At 48.5% G+C, this 20,880-nt stretch overlaps 1 protein-coding gene across 3 annotated transcripts in view; it reads left to right on the top strand.

Annotated features, from left to right (window-relative positions):
* The window catches only part of TLK2 (tousled like kinase 2), a 50,586-nt gene extending 30,627 nt beyond the window's left edge, over nt 1–19,959 (top strand). For all 3 annotated transcript variants that reach the window (XM_071577347.1, XM_071577348.1, XM_071577346.1), the window contains 11 exons: nt 792–944; nt 5,244–5,310; nt 7,876–7,973; nt 8,268–8,349; nt 10,006–10,097; nt 11,898–11,987; nt 12,447–12,616; nt 14,042–14,180; nt 15,269–15,380; nt 16,273–16,380; nt 17,365–19,959. In XM_071577347.1, coding sequence (XP_071433448.1) covers nt 792–944; nt 5,244–5,310; nt 7,876–7,973; nt 8,268–8,349; nt 10,006–10,097; nt 11,898–11,987; nt 12,447–12,616; nt 14,042–14,180; nt 15,269–15,380; nt 16,273–16,380; nt 17,365–17,538 — 1,285 coding nt within the window. In that variant the 3' untranslated portion in view covers nt 17,539–19,959. The remainder of the gene's footprint in view (nt 1–791; nt 945–5,243; nt 5,311–7,875; nt 7,974–8,267; nt 8,350–10,005; nt 10,098–11,897; nt 11,988–12,446; nt 12,617–14,041; nt 14,181–15,268; nt 15,381–16,272; nt 16,381–17,364) is intronic.
* Nucleotides 19,960–20,880: the final 921 nt, after the last annotated feature.

Raw genomic sequence — 20,880 nt, 5'->3', positions numbered from 1 at the left:
CCCTTTTCATGCATGCTTTGGCCACACCAACCCCCTGCAGTGCTACAGACTGGGCACAGAGTGGCTGGAGAGCAGCCAGGCAGAAAGGGACCTTGGAGTACTAATTGACAGGAAGCTCAACATGAGTCAACAGTGTGCCCAGGTGGCCAAGAAGGCCAATGGGATCCTGTCCTGTATCAAAAATAGCGTGACCATCAGGACCAGGGAAGTGACCCTTCCCCTGGACTCTGCATTGGTGAGGCCACATCTTGAGTACTGTGTTCAGTTCTGGGCCCCTCAGTTCAGAAAGGATATTGAGGTGCTGGAGTGGGTCCAGAGAAGGGCAACAAGGCTGGTGAAGGGACTGGAGCACAAGTGCTGTGGGGAGAGGCTGAGGGAGCTGGGGGTGTTTAGCCTGGAGAAGAGGAGGCTCAGAGGTGACCTCAGCACTGTCTGGAACTGCCTGAAGGGAAGTTATATCCAGGTGGGGGCTGGTGTCTTCTCCCAGGCACTCAGCAATAGGACAAGGGGGCACAGGCTTAAGCTCTGCCAGGGGAAATTGAAGTTGGATATCAGAAAAAAATTCTTTACAGAGAGAGTGCTCAGGCATTGGAATGGGCTGCCCAGAGAGGGGGTGGATTCCCCATCCCTGGAGATTTTTAAACACAGATTGGACGTGGCGCTGGGTGCCATGATCTGGTAAATAAACTGGAGTTGGACCAAGGGTTGAACTCGATGATCTTGGAGGTCTTTTCCAACCCAATCCATTCTATGATTCTATGTTATTTTTTTTCCTACTCTCTGCTTTCCAGGCAACAGGAAAGGATAAATTCCCAACGGGAAGAAATAGAAAGGCAACGCAAACTGTTGGCCAAGCGGAAGCCGCCGGCGATGGGACAGACGCCCCCTGCCAGCAACGAGCAGAAGCAGCGCAAGAACAAGACCAACGGGGCAGAGAACGAAACGTAGGTGGTGCCAGGGCCCTCCTGGGGCACTGCAGGGCTCTGGGGTAGAGCCCCAAACACCTCCTGGGAAATGGGATCTTGCCTCTGTACGGTGTTGTGGAATTAGCCTGGCCCCAGCAACGTCTGGCTGCAGGTCTGAGTGGTTTTAGTTGGAGTAAAACAGGGAGCATTGCTGAGTGTAGTTTGTATGAGCATAACTTTATTTTTCTTGTAATGCAGTTACCTTTTCAGTATTTCTGTTGTGTTGGGTTTGACTTTCATAGATTTATTGATATGATTGTGTCAACAACACAGAAATCCCAGACTATTCTGAGCTGGAAGGGACCCACAAGGATCATTGAGTCCAACTCTCAAGTCAATGGCCCACACAGGGGATTGAACCCATGACCTTGGCATCATTACAACCAAGTTTTAACCAACTGAGGTGTCCCTGTCCATGGCAGGGGGTGGCACTGGATGAGCTCTAAGGTTCCTCCCAACCCATTCACAGAATCCCAGACTATTCTGAGCTGCAAGGGACCCACAAGGATCATCGAGTCCAACTCAAGTCAGTGCCCCACACAGGGGATTGAACCCATGACCTTGGCATCGTTACAACCAAGTTTTAACCAACTGAGGTGTCCCTGTCCATGGCAGGAGGTGGTACTGGATGAGCTTTAAGGTTCCTCCCAACCCATTCACAGAATCCCAGACTATTCTGAGCTGGAAGGGACCCACAAGGATCATCAAGTCCAACTCTCAAGTCAATGGCCCACACAGGGGATTGAACCCATGACCTTGGCATTGTTACACCCAAGTTTTAACCAACTGAGCTGATCTCAGGGTTGTACTGAAGTGTTGCAAGTTCAGAGTTGTCTGGTATGAATCATGGAGTATTTTTTAAAGAAAACAAAATTGTAGCCATTCAGAAGCCTTTATTTCTATGGACTTTCTGGGGAGAATTCTGAGGTTGAATTTTCAAACAGTGAATTTGGGATGCTGGAGAAATAAGATGCTCTCTATAGAGCATTGGCTGTGTCCCCTGAGCAGTTCTTTGCTCCTACCTGGGTCAGGGAAATGGAAAGGTAGTGGAAGTGCTACAGATTTTAAACCCTACCTCTTTTGAAGTTACTGATGTTCTAAGAGTCTTCATAGTCTTAGAGAGTAAAACTAAGTCTCACAAGAAATTTAATACATTTTTTGGAAGTTTTTATGAGCTGGAAATACATTAACTCAGGGACTTCCCCTGCCTTCTGTGAGTTCCCTTTACAGACTTCATTTTCTTGCTGTAGGCAATACCATAACTCTCAATGACACTTTTCATTTTGCACTATCAAATCTCCTGGGCTTGATTTGACCTCAGAGTTCCTGAAGCCTTTTGAATTCTTGGTCTCAATCATTAAAAGGGCATGAGAAGCAAAAGCTCCCACTGCCTTGTGCAGTCCCAACAGAGATGGCAGTGGGTGAATCCTGATGTTCAGGGTGCCCTCAGCAGCCAGGGCAGTGCCCCCAAATGGGATCCAGGGACCTGCAGATCAGCTGGAGGGCAATAACTAACTTGTTTGGAGACATTCACCCCTCATTCTGGCCAAGTGAGCTTGAAAAAGAACTGAACAAAACTTGAGAGCTCTCCTTTTGCTTTGCAAGGTTCGAGGTGGGAGGAGCCAATGGAATGTGTGTGTGTGTGGATGTTTTGATGTGTTGCAGTTCATTGTGGTAAACTTTGACTTCTGAGGGGCAGGAGGAGCTTTCCAGACGTTTGTGGGATTGTTTTCAGCAAACTGGTGCTGCTGTAGAGTGGCTTGTCCTGGAGACATGGCAGGACAGGCCTGGAATGGTCATGTCTGTGACCCTGAGGGAGCTGCTGCCTGTGCTGAGGCTGCCTTGGCATAACCCAGCTCTGCCAGGGGTTTGTGCCACCAGGTCTTTTTCTCTGTTCTTGCTGGCTTATCATTCTTCACTGATGTGTTTTAGGGTTACATCTTTGTGGTTTCAAAGAGCTCCTTGTGGTGTAGTTGATAAAAAGTGCTTGCCAGGGTATGGATGTGGTTCATGTGGAGTGTTGTAGCTTATGAAAACATGTTTCTTGCAAGTCAGCTGTAGCCACTGGACTGACTGACTACTTGCTTAATCATTAGTTCCCCTATGAGTGCATTTGTTGGACCATTGTGTATCAGGAACAAAATATTCTGACTTTTGGAGGGAGGCTTTTTCTTGTGGAACTCTTACAAAGACTCACTTTTAGGCAATTTAAGTTATAAATGTTTCTAAAAGTTGAATGAGAAGCAGACAGCCAAATTCCCCTTTCATTTTTGGTTCCTCTTTGCTTCCTGCTTGTTGCTGTGTCTTAAAAAGGAGAGGAAGGTCCTGTGATGCAAATCTAAACATGTGCTCTCCCAGAATGAGCTTCTAGCTGTGAATGAGAAAAGGATTTTCATTGAGGAAGAATAATCTGCTGGGCCTGTCTGAGATTTGTTAGGGCAGCCCAAAGCTGCACTGGAGGTGGTGTGTTTTCCAGCATGTCTGTGTGAAACAGGGCAGTGTTTGTCTCAGAGCCCCCCTGATTTTTGTCATGGTTGCTGTCACAGGCAGCTATTTTGGGCAGGGTTGGCCTGGTGGTGCTCGTTACATCTGGTGGTACTAATTACATCTCTGCCTTAATGAGGACACTGGTGCTGTTTAGCATTTGGGCACAAGAATATGTGCAAAGCCTGTTGCTGGTTTATCCAATTGTCTTTTTATTCCTTATACAGCAACAGCAACCAGACAATCCCAGAAAGACCTAAACTTTTGGGATGGTCTTTTTAATTAGCTGAATCTGATTAAAATTGAGGCTGTGATCAGAATCACAGAATATCCTGAGCTGGAGGGGACCCACAAGGATCATCCAGTCCATTTCACAGCTTTATGTGAAATGGCACAACATGTGAACATTTATGGTACTGGCTGTGTTTGTGCATATCTTTAATTTCTAATAAGCACTTCCTTATGGTCGAGATTCTTTCCAATAGAACTTGGCTTGTGAGTTTTGCATTAAATTTGTCAGTTAAATATACATTTAATGCTGCTTTAGCACTTGGTTTAACTCTGTGGACCCCTCTGCATTTTCAACAGAGGAGGGAGGTTGGGGCATGTCAAGATGCTCAATCAGCTGAATATTCTCTCAGTTTACTGATCAGTGCCCCAAGCTGCACAAAGGACTTTGTCCCCTCCTCAAACTGGTTGTGGCATTGATGCTGTGGAGACCTCCTGCAGTAACCTTTGTGTAAAGTGCTGTGCAGAGCCACAACTGCTGCTACAGGAACCCTCCTGGGATATGCTTTGAACTCAGTTTAGGTTCAGAAAAAGATATTTATACACTGTCACGTGCAGATCTCGTGTACAGAGTAAATAGATGCAGCCCTAATGGGCTTCAGAGCTCTGTGGTCACATGTGGTGCTTTTACCAAATTCCTTGTTGGTAAAAGTGAGACAATTAATGTAGTGATTCATTTTTAAAGATGTCAGCATGTCATTGAATGTCACAAGTGATGGGATCTGTCGTTGTTCTAGTGCAAGGCTGAGCTTTGTCTCTGTCCTACAGGGCACACTTGGGTTATAGAACAGAACCATGGAATGGTTTGGGTTGGAAGGGACCTCAAAGCCCACCCAGTGCCACCCCTGCCATGAGCTGGGACACCTCCCACCAGCCCAGGGTGCTCCAAGCCCTTTGTATTAAAAACATGGAAAACACAGAACTCTGTTTGACCAACCACAACTTTGCACATCATTTACCATCAATAAATAGGGATTATTCCCCTTATCCCATTGCTTCTCCCAATTCCATGGGAGGTCAGAGATACAGGAAATTTCACAAGATGTCCCTGGAAGTCACTTGGTAGAACCTGAAACAGGAAGAATCTCTGAATCCCAGGTCATGGCCTGGGGTCAGGTGTGCTCCTGGTCCCAGAATAAGCAGCTGGGTGGAATTATCCAGCTTATTACAAAGGGAAGTTTGAAAGGGAGTCAGTAAAGCAAACAAGGTGTGGAATACTTTTGCTTCAGTGTTCCATATTAAGACTCTGGTTTAGCTGTCTCTGTTAAAAGTCAGTCACTAGCCTAGATAGGTGTTGTTGGAGATTTGGAATTAATGTGCTTTGTTAAGGTTTAAGTTTTCATTGTCCTTTAGATTGATTATTAAGAAATATGGATTGCAGAGTTTACCTACAAAATGTTGTGCTGGCCACTGATCCCCTCTGTGCAGATGTCACTGCACTGGTGATGTGTGTTCACAGACTGCTCATTTTGGGTGAAATCTCATGTGTTGATCTCTTTTATGCAGGTTAACATTAGCAGAATACCATGAACAGGAGGAGATCTTCAAACTCCGACTGGGTCATCTTAAAAAGGTAAGAACTGACTGCAGCAAAGGCTTTTTGATTCAGTGTTCTGTGAACAGGAGCATTTATTTCTCTGTAGAGGTCACTGCTCTTTGTTTGATGAGTGAGAAGGTTTTGTTGCTGGAAAGGGACAGCCAGGATTGTGTAATATTTTTTTCCCAGGGCAGTGGTATTGAGGAAAGGTGTTCTTTGCTTCAATAAATAGATTTGTGTCCTTACAGTTAGGATTTCATGCAGAGAGTTCCATTCCTTTGATGCACCTTCTGTCACTGTGACCTGCCTGGTGCTGGGCTCTGAGTGTGTCCAGGAGGGAATGAGCCAAGGGAAGGAAACAGAACACAACAACAAAACCCAACAGGCATTGAGTTTCCCAGTTCTTTGCAATATTGAGTAACCAACCTTATCAGTCCAGTAAAATCTCTTGGGCTGTTGCAGACCAGTCCTGTTGAGGCAGCTGCAGTGCCCATTTGTTCCCAAGTGCCTTGGCTTCAGCAGGAACTGTACCTGCAGCTGAGGTTATATTTAGATAAGCTGTTGCTTACCTTGAAAGTGATTACAGTGACCTATAAATAAGTTTTCTGGGACATTTCAACAGATGAAATTCTGACCAAAAGAAATAGATGTCCTCTGCCATTTTCTGGGTAGGTGTGATCTCTGCCAAGGCCAAGGAGTTTTCTAAATGAAACAGAGAGGAAGTGAGCAAATGTTGCCCTGTCTTTTCTCAGATGGTGCCCAAGCTCCACATAGAGGTTTTTTCCTCTAACCTTGACACACAAATTGAACCCAAGGCCTCATTTATGCCTCTGTACAACTTGGGTTTTTCAGTGGAAGGGAAAGTTACTGCACACATGGAATCTGCTGGCACTGTGCCCACTGTGCTTTATTGACCTGTGAACAAAGGGAAGTGATGTGGGCAGGGGAATGTTGGCTCCACAGCTCCCACACTGCTCCAGGGGATTAACCACAGGTCCATCTGCCCTGGCACGTGGCACTGCCACCCTGGAATGGAGAAATCCTTTTGGAAATGGACCTTAATGGAAAGTGAAGTAATGTGGTGGGATCGTGGCATTGTCTGAAGCTGAGCTTATCCTTCCCCACTTTTGGAAACTGGCTCATTCTTTATCTCTAAAAATAGAGCAAGTTGGAAAGGGAGGGAGCAGAGTCACAAGACAGATGGGTAACAATGTCCCTTGAATCACAGATAGGAATCATTCTGCTCAAGGGGCAGTTTTCATTGAGGTTTGCAGCCCTGGCCACAGTGATGGGAGTTCTCATGTCATGTTTGAGGGAACCTGAACTTCCAATTGGACAAACAGTTTGTCAGAACTTCCCCATGGCACTGAGGAACACTCTGACCTGTTCTGGCACTTACCACTAACAGGACACAGTGTTGTTCTCTCACATTTCCCATCCTGTCTGGGTGCTGCCCCATCCCCACGTGGCACCATGACATGCCTGCCCTCACTCCTGAGGCCTGTCCTTTTTGTGCCAGCAGAACTGAAATTCCTACAGAAACAGCTGCACAGCACTTAGGGAAGGAGCAGCACCACAGAACAAGGGGCTTTAATTAAACACAGTGTTAAAAACAAGGAGGTGTAAAGATACATCAGCTCCTGTCTGTGCAGTGTGTGACCCTTCCCCTGGACTCTGCCTTGGGGAGGCCACACCTTGAGTGTTGTGTTCAGTTCTGGGCCCCTCAGTTGAGGCAAGAGATTGAGGGGTTGGAGCGGGGCCAGAGAAGAGCAACGAGGCTGGAGAAGGGACTGGATGTGGCTCTGAGTCTCCTCTTAAACACCTCCAGGGACACAGAATCCAGCATCTCTTGATCCAACCCTACTGTGATCACCAGCCCAGGGCACAGAGTGCCCTGGGCTGGTGATCACAGTAGGGTTGGATCAAGGGTTGGACTTGGTGATCTCAGAGGTCTCTTCCAACCCAACTGAGAAGAACAACGAGGCTGGAGAAGGGACTGGAGCACAAGTGCTGTGGGGAGAGGCTGAGGGAGCTGGGGGTGTTCAGCCTGGAGAAGAGGAGGCTCAGAGGTGACCTCAGCACTGTCTGGAACTGCCTGAAGGGAAGTTCTGGCCAGGTGGGGGTTGGTCTCTTCTCCCAGGCACTCAGCAATAGGACAAGGGGGCACGATGGGCTCAAGCTCTGCCAGGGGAAATTGAAGTTGGAGATGAGAAAGAAATTCTTTGCAGAGAGAGTGCTCAGGGATTGGAATGGGCTGCCCAGAGAGGGGGTGGATTCCCCATCCCTGGAGGTTTTTCAGCTGAGCTTGGCCGTGGCACTGAGTGCCATGATCTGGTAAAGGGACTGGAGTTGGACCAAGGGTTGGACTTGATGATCTTGGAGGTCTTTTCCAACCCAATCCATTCTATGAATCCTATAAAACTGCCCAGTTTTCACTCCTGTCACCTTCCACCTGACTCTTAGTTGACTTGGACCATCTCTTTGATCTCCCAGACAAGTTATTTGAAATAACCCCTTTGGAAGTGCAGTGACATTGTGTTCCCAAGTGCTCCCTGCAGTATCTTACCCAGTGTTGTGTTCCTTTTGGTTCTCCCTGAGCAGGAAGAAGCAGAGATCCAGGCGGAGCTGGAACGGCTAGAGAGGGTTAGGAATCTTCACATCAGGGAATTGAAAAGGATACACAATGAAGATAATTCACAGTAAGCACATGGGATTCAGGGATAAGAACTTCAAGCAATTTTTATTTGTTCTCTTATCAATCCTTTTTAATTTCTTGTTGCAACTCAGTTGATTGGGGGTGGGACAGTGTAAGTTCATGTAAGACAAGGGTTTCCAACTGTGTAGCCTTTCACCATTGCAAAGTGATCAAATAGTGTCAAATGTGTCAGACATTAACACAATTTGAACATTTTTCTGTCTAAAAGTTGTTTCTCAGCTGTGCAGTAGCTGTGATTTATTTCTCTGTGTTCTTGACCCTTGTCTTTTCTCACCAGATTTAAAGATCATCCAACGCTAAATGATAGATATTTGTTGCTACATCTTCTGGGTAGAGGTGGCTTCAGTGAAGTATATAAGGTAACTCTGAAGTGGCAATCTGTGCTGGAATCTGAATGTGCAGGGAACTACTGCAGGAAGCAGAATTTTTTCCACTTGTTTTCTCAGTGCTGGGTGTGGTTGTGGAGGGAAGAAGGGAGGACAAAGCTCATGGTGCATCTGACGTGCATTAGGCAGCACAGTTGAGATTTTCAGGTGCTGCTCTTGTCCGCAGAGGTCAAATTTCCTGCAAGTCTCTGTCAAGAAAATGTTGCACTGAGTCTTCAGGCTTTGTCAGGGCAGAGAAGCAAAGCACTTGTTTCTTCCAGTGCTGCCCAGAAACACCTGCAGTGCCTGAGTCTTGGCAGGTCTGAACATCTCTGCAAAGCAGAGAAAACAGCTCAATAATAAGAGCAAAACCTGCATTTCCTGGGGGTAGAAGGCTTTGTTTCTTGTGCCTTCATTTTACACTCTGAAGGAGCAGACTGGGAGGGTGTGTGTGTAGTTTTGGGACTTCTTAGAACTGAGGATTCCTTGTGTGTCAGCACTCCTGACAGCCCAGACCTGGGATACTTCAGTGCTTGCTCTTTGACTGTTGTGCTTAGAGCCATTCCAGTTCTCAATATTCCCCATCTGTCCTCAGTAGCTTTTAATTCAAGTTGAATTTGGCTGTAATGAAAATAATTAGGCCAGTGCAAATAGTGGAAACTTCACAGTGCTTTATTATTTTGATGCAGCACAACATTAGGTACCTGAACTAAGTGTCCCAGGCTGCTCAGGTGGGGAAAAAGAGAAGAGGGTGAGCTGTGTGTGAGTTCTCTGAGCTGCTTTGGAGGCTTTGCTGACTAAGCAGAAGGTTTTGGCTCCACAGATGAAAGCAGGAGGGTGTCTGAATGCTTCCTACCTGACTGCTCTGAAGAGCTGTAACTGTGTTATTAAAACAAAGAAATGCTTGGCCCTTCTTCTCCAGGGTCTTGGCCAATCTATTAAGCATTAGGAATTAAATAGGCAGCTTTTGAGATGAACACACATTATCCCTGTTTGCTTACAATTGTAGTTAATTATTAGCTGTTGCTGCTCTCAGAGTTTCTCAGACAGGAGTTCTGCACTTCTCCAGGAGAACAATTCCATAGATCCATTCTTTGAGGACTGTTTAATAGTACAAAGTGGAGGGGGAAATGCAGCACAAGATCACACAGCTCTGCCATTGAATTCTCCAGCTCTAAATACCCTGAAAGGTTATGCTCCAAGTTCAGAGCTGAGCTACCAGTTTGAAACAAAATATTGAAAAATCCTCTGTATTTTCAGTTGGGTTTTTTTTAACCAAGTGTAGAAAATGAGTTGGGGACTTGACTGGGAAAATGGCAGGGTCTTTGCCCATGTCAGAACTGTCTATATTGTGCTAGATTGGCCTTTCTGGTCCCTTTGTAGCTGTGGTGGTAAAATGTCAGAATAAATGCAGCATGAGTTAGATTTCATGGAGAAGGTCAGATCAAAGCACAAAACAGTCAATTGTTTTCAGAGTTGCTTGGTTTCATTAGTGAAACTAATTACATCAAAATGTGGCTTTGCTTTTCCCTCAGTATGTTGTAATGCTGATTTCCTGGGTGGGGATATTGGTTTGTTAGAGCTTGTCTGCTTTTGCAGTGTTAACTTGGAGCTGGGACTCCCACTGATTGTCAGCTCTTCTCTCTGCAGGCATTTGATTTAACAGAACAGAGATACGTAGCTGTGAAAATACACCAGTTAAATAAAAACTGGAGAGATGAGAAGAAGGAAAACTATCACAAGTAAGTGGATCTGTAAAGCAGCCAGCCATGTTTCCAAACTCCTCCTGCATTTGGTTATCCACTGTCTCTGAACAGGCTGCCAGTTTTATTCCTGTGTTTGCCACATCTCAAAAGCCACTCTCTGTCCCAGTAGCTGCTTTAAAAAGTTATGGTCAGAACACAAATGTTTTAAATGTGCACAGACACACACAGAGTTTTGTATGAGCCCTCTGGCACCAGTGCTCTGTGAGGACAGTGTTAAAGTGGCTTCTCCTCTCTGAAATGTTTAAGCTGGTTTGTGGGACACAGTTTTTCATGCCCATCTTCCAGGTACACACCTACATTGTGTTCCCTGAAAACCTCCCCCTTCCCTTTGTTTCCCACAGTCATTGATCCTCTCACAGATGGGGAGGACTGTAGGTCTGTCATAGAATCTTAGAGTGGTTTGAGTTGGAAGGGCCATAAAGCTCATCCCATTCCACCCCCTGCCATGGGCAGGGACACCTCCCACCAGCCCAGGGTGCTCCAAGCCCTGTCCAGCCTGGCCTGGGACACTCCCAGGGCTGGGGCAGCCACAGCTTCTCTGGGCACCTGTGCCAGGGCCTGCCCACCCTCCCAGCCAGGAATTCCTTCCCAATATCCCATCTGTCCCTGCCCTCTGGCAGTGGGAAGCCATTCCCTGTGTCCTGTCCCTCCATCCCTTGTCCCCAGTCCCTCTCCAGCTCTCCTGGAGCCCCTTTGGGCACTGGAAGAGGCTCTCAGGTCTCTGGCTTTAAACCCAGCCTAGAACATCCTCCAACTCCATGGAATCACAGGATTCCAGAATGGTTTGGGATGGAGGAAAACTTAAGGATCCCACCCCTGCCATGGGCAGGGACACCTCCCACCAGCCCAGGGGGCTCCAAGCCCTGTCCAACCTGGCCTGGGACACTCCCAGGGCTGGGGCAGCCACAGCTTCTCTGGGCAGCAAATCAGGGTGGGGATTCTGCCCCTTTGCTCAGGTGAGACCCCCCTGCAGAGCTGCTCCAGCCCTGGGCCCAGCACAGAAGGACATGGAGCTGCTGGAGAGCCCAGAGGAGGCCCCAGGATGGGCAGAGGATGGAGCAGCTCAGCTGGGACAGCTGGGATTGTTCAGCCTGGAGAGGAGAAGCTTTGGGGTGACCTCACTGTGGCCTTGCAGTGCCTGCAGGGAACCTAAAGAAAGATGGAGAGGGACTGTTTACAAGGGCCTGGAGTGGCAGGACAAGGGGAATGGATTCAAACTGTAGGAGGGTAGGTTTAAATTGGATATTAGGAAGAAATTCTTCATTGGAAGACTTCTGCAGTCTGTATAACTCTTGCTCCCTAATGCCAGGGGTTAGGTAAGCTCTCCAGAGTGGCAGACAAGCCTTTTCCTTAGAGCTTCCAGAGTAAAGCTGTGATCCTAATTCCCCAACAAGTCACTGGGACAGACTAAGCTGAATTTGAAACTTGAAAGTTGGGCTGTTGAGCTTCATGAAATTTTTCTAGAACTTGCTGACTTCTGTATTCGTCTGTGTTGGATCCCTTAAGGATTTATGAGGTTATTCTATTTTGGCAAGCAGTCCCATTAATCAAGATGAGTTATTTTGTAGCATTGCCAGTGTTGGAGCTGCTGTGGGGTTCTGTGGTTCCCAAGGGCTGTTCTGTGCAGCTCCTCCTTCCCTTGCCTTCTCTGAGCCCTTGGGAGGAGCGTGCAGGGGTTTGGTTGAAGCTGGTGCTGTGTGGTGTGTCTGGGTTCACTATCTGCAGAACTAATAAAGTCACTTTGTATGACTAATGCTCAGGCTTTGCTGCTTTCAGACATGCATGTAGGGAGTACAGAATCCACAAAGAACTGGATCATCCTCGAATAGTTAAACTCTACGACTACTTCTCGCTGGATACTGACTCGTAAGTTGTGTTGCTTTCCTTTCCCTTGCTTTGACTTACGCACTACAAAGCATTTAAAACTTTCCAGAGATTCCAGGGAATGGTACCCCAGTGTTAGACTGTGCTGCAGAGCTGTCTGGGGTGTCCTTTCAGCACACACTGGGTTTGTAGTCACAAACCAGGGGGTTGGGTTGTGTCTGATGTGGTGCTTTAGTGGTAAATCCTGTTCTTTGGGCTGAGCAAACTCCCCAGCTGGTACAGCTTTCAGCTCCTGGGTCTTTAGTGGGGGATCTCTGACCTTTGGACTGTTGAGCATTGAGGCCTGTGCTCCTGGGAGCTTATTTTTAGAAAAGAATTAATAGGCTGGCAGACTCTTAATTTAATATATTGACCAAATAGGTGAGTTACGGGCGAGCAATAACAAAATGTTCTGGTTTCTGTCAGGTGCCTTAATTACAACAACTGCTGGTTTGCTTTCAGGTTTTGTACAGTGTTAGAATACTGTGAGGGGAATGATCTGGACTTCTACCTGAAGCAGCACAAGCTCATGTCAGAGAAAGAGGCACGATCCATCATCATGCAGATTGTGAATGCTTTAAAATACTTAAATGAAATCAAACCTCCCATCATACACTATGACCTTAAACCAGGTATGCTGTGCTTAAGGGTGCTGGTGAAAGGCACTGGGTTACAGGTGACATGGGGGAGCTTCCTTTGGTCAGACAGCACAGAGGAGACAGGGCTGTCTGGGAAAAGCAGCTTGCAACAAGTAAAAAAAAAACCCAAAATGCATAGAACATGCTGTGGAAAGGGTATTGTCTCCCAGAATTGCAACACAAAACAAGGAAGTTTAACATTCTAGAAAAAGGAGCCTCTTTAGTCAGAAGGAGCCCTTCAACCACCAAGTGTCTGTGTTTATTTTCTTAATGTCATGCTTGTATTCTGCTCTTGAGAGCCTCTTATTGCTTCATGAAGGTTCCCACAATTACTAGTGTGCTTCAAGGTCCCATTCTTCTGGCTTATTCTTCCTGTAATCATCTGGTTGAGAATTTAATGACATAAGTTGATTTGGAAATGTTCAGGGGTTTATATCGTGGGGCAGCTCCCAAAGCTCAGGACACACAAAATGCACAGCTCTGCCTTTGAATTATTTCAGCTCCATCTGCCCTGGAGAAGATCCTCCCCAAATGGTGCAGGTTTTTCTTTACCATTGGGCAGCATCACAGGAGGGGGATTTGTTGTGGTGATGTGTGTTGGTGACATGACTTTTTTGCTGGTCTAGTAACTTCCTCCATCTCTTTGGGCAGTTATCCCTGGCTTGTCTCCCTGTGCTGGTGGCACTTCATCAGCGTTGTGTAACCCGTGTGTGATGTGGTTTCTTGCATCAGCACGAGGAATGTGTACAGGAGGTGGTGCTGTTGCTCTGGCTCTGCTGACCCTGTTCAGAGCTATCTGAGCTCTGCCTGCAGCTGTGTCCAGCTGTGCTTCACCCACTGCCACCACTCAGTGCTGCTCCTTGATTGTAGGCTTGGAGGAAAACACTGCTGATCTGCCTTCTTGATCCTTGATGGATTTCTGAAAGACTCTTGCCTAAGCAGTAGTTGTCCTGTTTGAGCTTAGAAAGTCACTGGGGAGCACTGTCAGGAAGGAGAGAGTTTCTGGCTTGTTGAGAGGCCAGGACAAGTCAGAACTTCTGGGCAGAATGAGTCAGAACTCTGTGTGTGCACTTCCTGCTTAATCCTCCTTTTTGACCTGCCCTTCCAACAGGACCTTTGGGAGGGGTCAGAACAGCCTGGGCACCAAACTCATTGGTTAACAGGGCTCAGGATCTGGGGGCTCCAAGTCATATCAGGCCACTGGGTCATTCAAGGATGGGCAGATCAGTTCTAACATTTGTTGGGAGCCAGGTTGTCTCTGGAGCTCAGGGGTTTGAGAGTGAAACCATCTGCCCCAGGCTGCTGCAGCTCACGGTGTAGGTCCCTTGTCCTCGTGCAGAGCCAGAATTCAGTGCCTTTTATTCCTGTTGTTTCCTTGCTGAATGTGTATCCTAAAGGCTGTTTGTGTCCCCTCTCTAGGTAACATTCTTCTAGTCAATGGTACTGCATGTGGAGAGATAAAAATCACAGATTTTGGACTTTCCAAAATCATGGATGATGACAGCTACAACTCTGTTGATGGCATGGAACTGACATCGCAGGGGGCTGGTACTTACTGGTAAGCGTTGCCTGGGGCACTTGCAAGTTCAGATCAAGAGCAGTTTATAAACAGCTTTGGATCTGTCTCAGCTCTGTGTGTGCTGCCATTGGCTGTGACAGCTTGAGACACTGGAGGTTTGAGACCCTGGAAACTGCTCTTGTTGTCACACAGCTCCTTTGGAGGCTGGCAGCTTTTCGCTGCTCTGTGGGTTCGTGTTTGAAAACCAGCTCTGCTCCAAAGGGCTGGTGAAAAGCTGCATATGCTGCTGAGATTGAGAGCTCTGGAGTGGGGCTTGGCTGCTCTTTCCCAGTCCAGAGTGGCACTGCCTCACAGCTTAAACAAGGACAAGGAGAATGCTGTACCCATTTGGAAATCCAGGGATATTGGGGAGATGGAAAGAGTGTTCCCCTGAAACAAGGAATGAAAATCCATAGTCAGCTCTCTAAAAAGATGTAAATCTCACAGTGCTATAGCCAGGGCTTCTCTTGAGTGTCATGTGAAAGGTGTTTCAGCACTCCTTTATCCTCAGTGCCAAGTGTCAGTGGCTGAGGGCAGCCCCCTGGTGAGTGCCACCCAGTGTGACTCTTAGATGTCCCCCAAGCTGCCGACTGTCACCACGGGCAACGGCTGCACAGAACATTTGCTGAGGCCTTTTGTGCTGTACAGTTTTGTTCTGTCCCTAAAAACAGCCCTGACTGTGTCCTGAGAGAGGCTGAGGGTCTGACTGGGACGTGGCATCTGGGGTTGTATTTCTGGCAATATGTGTTCTGGCTGTGCTTCCATTGTGGAATTGTTGGCCAAGCCCTTCAACAACAAACACCAGTCCTGAAGAGAAAAGAAAATGGAGTTGTTTGATGTGCTCTGGTGAAAAGAAACTCCCTGTGCTGACCACCTCAGAACATGAGTGTCTGGAGAGTCCTTGGGATCCCTGTTCCCAGAAGGAGAGTGGGCACTGGTGATCCTGGCCCAGAGATGGGAATGAAATGGGGTCCCTCAAATCCAAGCCAGTATCTCATCACAGAAGCTTTTCCCTTCCCTTCTTAAGAAAATCATACAAAGTGTTTGGAGCTGCTGCTCATAACCTGTTGTCACTTCCTTCTGATCAGGTATTTGCCACCAGAATGTTTTGTGGTTGGGAAAGAACCTCCAAAGATTTCAAATAAAGTTGATGTCTGGTCAGTGGGAGTCATCTTCTATCAGTGTCTCTATGGCAGAAAGGTAAGAAAGCATCCAACTCCTTTCTTAGTGGTGTTTCCCAAACCTTCTGGGAGCAGCCTGGGCTTCTGCTTCCTTCTCCCCAGGCTTAGGTGCTTCCACCTTCTCTCCTTCCCATCAGTCCCAAGGCAGAGAAGTGAGGACAATATACTAGGTTGTATTTTGCTCTATGTGGCATTTCCTTCAGAAAAGACATTCTGCAGAACATCCCTTTCCACTGGGCATCTTCCCAGAAACCATTATGGGCACTGAGGTTCTTGGTATGGTTTTGTTTTGTAACACTTTCAAAGCCCTGAGTCTTCATTGGGCTTGAGGGCTGCAAGTGTTCAGGGAAAAGAAAAAAAGTAGGAACAAAGACCCACTCTAGGAGTTTTTAGGGTGGCTTTTGGGAGGGAAGAGTGTGGATCAGAAAAAGATTTGTAATGAAAGAAGGTAATTTGGGTTATAACAGCAGGAGGAATAGGCTGGAGAAGGAAAAGGATTCCATGGGCTCTTGTTTCCAGGAGCCCCTGGTAACCAAGAGTTGTGAAAGCCGGGGCTGACACAGCCCGTGCTGCTCAGAGCTGTCAGTCACACAGAGCCAGCCCAGCAGAGACTGGAGTGGGTGGATCTCCAGCAGCTCAGATGGATGACACATGCAGCAACAGACCTACAGGGTCTGCAGGAAGGTGGAGATGCCTCCTGGCCGAGCCAGAGACACCCCAGACACATCCCAGCCTGATCCCTTGTGTTCAGGGTGGGAGCAGTGTGTCCTGGCTGGAATCTGCAGCACCTTCCCAGCAGTCCTGGGCTGCTTGCCTGGAAAATGCTGATGTCAGGTGATGATAAACAGTAGAGCTGCAGCGTTTTTAAGGCCTGTCACCAACTTAACAACTGTTTTCTTTTCTTTTGGTAGCCCTTTGGTCACAACCAGTCACAACAAGATATTCTGCAGGAGAACACAATCCTGAAAGCTACCGAGGTGCAGTTCCCTCCAAAGCCAGTAGTCACACCAGAAGCAAAGGTAAATCTGCTTGTGGGGCAGTCAGGCAGCTCCATCCTTCTGGTTTCTCTAAAACCAGCAGGAATTCTGTGTTTAATACTCACCTCTTGCACAGTGGTCAGTGGGTTTGCATGCCCCACTCCTGGAGGTGTTTGAGGCCAGGGTGGACAAAACTGAGCAGCCTGGGCTAGTGGAAGGTGCCTCTGCCCATGGCAGAGATGGTCTTTGAGGTCCCTCCCAATCCAAACCACCCTGGGATCCCACAGCAGGGGGTTGGAACTGGATGATCTGTCAGGTCCCTCCCAATCCAAACCACCCTGGGATCCCACAGCAGGGGGTTGGAAGAACTGGATGATCTTTCAGGTCCCTTCCAACCCAAACCAGTCTGAGATCCCACAGCAGGGGGGGGTTGGAACTGGATGGTCTTTCAGGTCCCTCCCAACCCAAACCAGTCTGAGATCCCACAGCAGGGGGGGGTTGGAACTGGATGATCTTTCAGGTCCCTCCCAACCCAAACCAGTCTGAGATCCCACAGCAGGGGGGGGTTGGAACTGGATGATCTTTGAGGTCCCTCCCAACCCAAACCACCCTGGGATCCCACAGCAGGGGGGGTCAGAACTAGATGATCTTTGAGATCCCTCCCAACCCAAACCACTCTGGGATCCCTCAGCAGGGGGTTGGAAGAACTGGATGATCTTTGAGGTCCCTCCCAACCCAAACCACCCTGTGATCCCACAGCAGGGGGTTGGAACTGGATGATCTTTGAGGTCCCTCCCAACCCAAACCACCCTGGGATCCCATGATTGCTGCAGTTGTCAGGCTGAACCCCGTGTGCCTCTGCTGGCACTTTCCCTGGTACAGGATGAGCTTTGGTGCAGGAGCTGGGCCGTCTCTGTGGAAGCAGTTCCAGCACTGGGGTGTCCCACTGTCCCAGCTCCCAGAGAGCCCCCAGCTCCCCGTGTGTGTCCCCAACCGCTGACTGTTGCTTGCCCTGGGGTGCTGCAGGCGTTCATCCGGCGGTGCCTGGCCTACCGGAAGGAGGATCGGATAGACGTGCAGCAGCTGGCCTGTGACCCCTACCTGCTGCCCCACATCCGCAAATCCGTGTCCACCAGCAGCCCAGCCGGGGCTGCCATCGCATCCACCTCCGGCTCCTCCAACAACAGCTCTTCAAACTGAGGCAGAGCAATAGGCCAAGAACTGCTCGAGAAACCGGCAAAAAGCCAGACTTCCCCAAACAGCGGCTTCGGAACGGAGGAATCCGCAAGGGGCTCAAGAAACCTGCACCAGGTGCTTTTTTTCTCTTGCTTTTTTCCATCCATAGAGCATGACAACATCAACTCTCATCAAGAAAACCTTCGGCATCTTAGGCCAAGCCACGTGGATAGGAGATGGCTTGAGGTTTTATCCAGTCAGTGACCACAAAAGGGTGGCTGCTCTGAGCAAGGAGAGGAGGAAACTCAACACAAAAAGACATGGTTCCATGTACTGTGAACTTCTGAACATGCAGCCTTGGGGAATCCAGGACGCCGTGTGTGCTTCATATGAAGAATGTGGACTTTGGAAAAAAAAAAAGACTGGGCTAGTCCAGTGTTGATATTTAAACATTGTTCTTTTTCTTTTAATAAAGTTTAGGTAACATCTCCTGAAAAGCTCGAAGCACCAAGGTTCAGCTGGGGATGGTATATGACTCTTTGCCCTTTGGAGGGGAAAAAAGTTGATCCTGCCTGTTCATGGCACTAGAGTTAGTGTTTTACCCCTAATTAATTTCAATTTTTTAAAAATAACAATTTTTTGGAAGAAAACAGTTTTCTGGTCTCCAAGTGAAACCCGTATTAGCAGGTTGGTGGCAGTGGCTGTTCTGCAGCTGGGGCAGCTCTCTCTGCTCCCTTGGGGTGGCCTCTGAGGAGTCATTCACCAGTGGATAATTCAGCAGTGAAGCCCTGGGAGAACAGGCCTGTGTGGATCTGTCATGGGAGTGGATCAGAGCTCAGGCTGCCACGAGGTTTCAGCTGCTGCCTCGTGGCTCTCCCAACGGTTGCACCTTGTTAATTTATTGCAGAGCTGCTCCCTTTGCAGACACGCCCCGACCGCTCCGGGCAGGGAGCAGGGGAAGGGATGGCAGCACTGGGGTGGCACTGCAGAGATCTGTGCCCTCACAGCTCACTGCTGGCCTGGCTCATGGAGGAACATTCCAAAGCTGAAGGCTTGTCTGCCCCTCTCCCTTGGGGGACTTGGCAGCAAAGCTTCCCCTCTCCCTTACTACTTTTCTTTTCAAACTTGCTGACTCACCACACTTGCTGCCATTGCTGCATCCCATTCCAGATGGGAAGGAAGGAGATAATGCTCTTGAAGGGAGCAAACACCCTCATTATTCTTTTTGTCTCCCTCCTGTAATCTGCCTGGAGGGGTCTTGCACCTTCAGCTGGATCTGCCTGCCGTGAAACAGGAGCCTCCCATTCCCTCTCTGCTCCCCCCTGCACTGAAGGAAAACTGAAAACACAGAAAGCACAGCCCTTGAACATGTGGCAGCCAGGTTGGAGTGCTCCTGGCATGTGGCAGGAGCTCTTGGCCAGAACTATTTAAAGATGCAGTGTTGAGGGGCAGGGTTTGCCTGGGGAGGGAGCTGAGCACTGCACTGCTCTGACTCAGGGGTGTGGTGAGAAACCAAACCCTCCTCCTGTGCAACTTCCCAGACCCCCATGGGGTGGGTGAGTCCCTGTGGGGCACCTCCAGCACTGTACCCACAGCTCTGGCAGTGTGGGGGCTCCTTGGGGGGCTCTGCATCCCACTGGCATCTCTGGCAAGTGCTGTTCTCCATCAAACACTGAGAGAGACCTGCCACTTGTGTGAGCCATCAACTGCAGGTGCTGTGCTTAAAGCAGGTCAGGAATTGCAGTGAGCTGGAACACGGAGCAGTGTTGGAATTAAGGAATGGGCCAGGGAAGTGGAGGACTCTGCTGCTCTTTGATTTCTTGCTATTTTTGTAGTGACTCTCGGGCTTTTAATTGGATTTATTCCCTCGCAGCTGCATTAAGGTGGTCTCTAAACTGTAGTGTTTTAAACAAAGAACAGAAATACTGCATCTTTAAATCCTCAGCCTTCCTTTCTCAGCCCTTTCCATCCCTGCTGCTCTAAGCCAGGAGTCAGCTGTTCAGCAAGCAGCTTCACCACGTGTATTCAGCCTCTGTCAGGTGAAATCAGGGTTGGTGCTTCATCCTGTTTGCTGAAAGTGATGATTTGGTGTCTGTCCACGCTGGGGAGAATTCTAGGAGGGTTTTTTTCTATCCTGGTCCTGTTGTTTCTTGGCCATGCAATGTGTGCATCTCTGTGGGTGTGATTAGTTTTGTGTCAGAGCATTTATCCTGCTGTGTGACACCAGCCAGGGGCCTGGGGACAGCGCAGTGAAGAACCCTGGTAGAATTCTGGCTGCCACACCTCCCCTGTTAATGTGGGTTTCACTTCCAGTAACAGACCCTATTGCCACACTGTTCATTTACTCAAAGTGTATGAAGAATTTGTAACTTAAACCAGGCCAGACTGTTTTGGCTCTACCCAACAGATGAGACATGGATATTAAAATAAGTTTTAAGAAACTCATTTGCTTGGATTTTACTGCTTTGCTGCTCTGGGTGTTGGCACGAGGTCTCCTGCAGTGGCTGTGAGGAGGTGACACAGGACAGGAGGAGGAGGGTGGAGGAGAAAAGGTGCAATCAACAGCTCAGAGCAGTGAGATCAGAGGGGGGATCACTGAAAAGTCCCAAGTCAGTTAATTACTGGCATTGATCTTGTCCTGGAACATCAGGATTAAAATCTGAGGTGAGTTTTCCCTCATTTCCTGTAGATCAGTAGCTGCTTTTAGAAGCCAGAAGTGTTGAGGACATAAAACCCCCCTTTTTTGTGCCTGTTGATGAAATTCTGTGGGTCACAACCCCCAGGCCACTCCCCCACCAAGGGACACCCAAGTCTCCCCACAATAACCACGCTGAGCAGTGATGCAACTTGGCTCCTCTGATTTCTCAGGGCTGAGCCTTGTCAGCTTTACAAAAACACACAATAGAAAATGAAAAAGGACCTTGGCAGCTGAAGATGTTGAGTCTGCTCCTCTCTGGGCTCATCCCTGGGGAGCACCAGAGCAGTTTGCCCATCCAGCTCCTCTGCAGGCATGTGGGGCTGCTGTGCAGGGTATCTCTGGGCACCCCTGGCCATCCCAGCCCCACAGCTGGTCCCTCCACTGAGAGGTTTCTTTGCAAACCTGAGGTTCCCCTCACTGTGCCTGAAGTCAGTGAGTGCCCGTGCCACCAAACACAGAATGAGCTCAGCCCCCTCCCTGCTGCTGCACTGGAGTATTTTCAGCCCCCTGTGCCAGTTCTGGTGATGGGACACAGATTTGGGTGAGGGGAGGCAGCAGCCTAACCCATCATCATCATCCTGCCAGGTGCCTACAGATGTGCAGGGTGTGCCCAGAGCAGGGACAGGGGTGGGGTGACACACTCAGCTTGACACCAGAGGGAACACAAC

Source organism: Pithys albifrons, chromosome 25 (genome assembly GCF_047495875.1).
Source record: "Pithys albifrons albifrons isolate INPA30051 chromosome 25, PitAlb_v1, whole genome shotgun sequence".
Classification (NCBI taxonomy): Eukaryota; Metazoa; Chordata; class Aves; order Passeriformes; family Thamnophilidae; genus Pithys; species Pithys albifrons.
The sequence above is the reverse complement of the archived record's forward strand: the minus strand, read 5'-3'. Positions and strand labels throughout refer to the sequence as shown.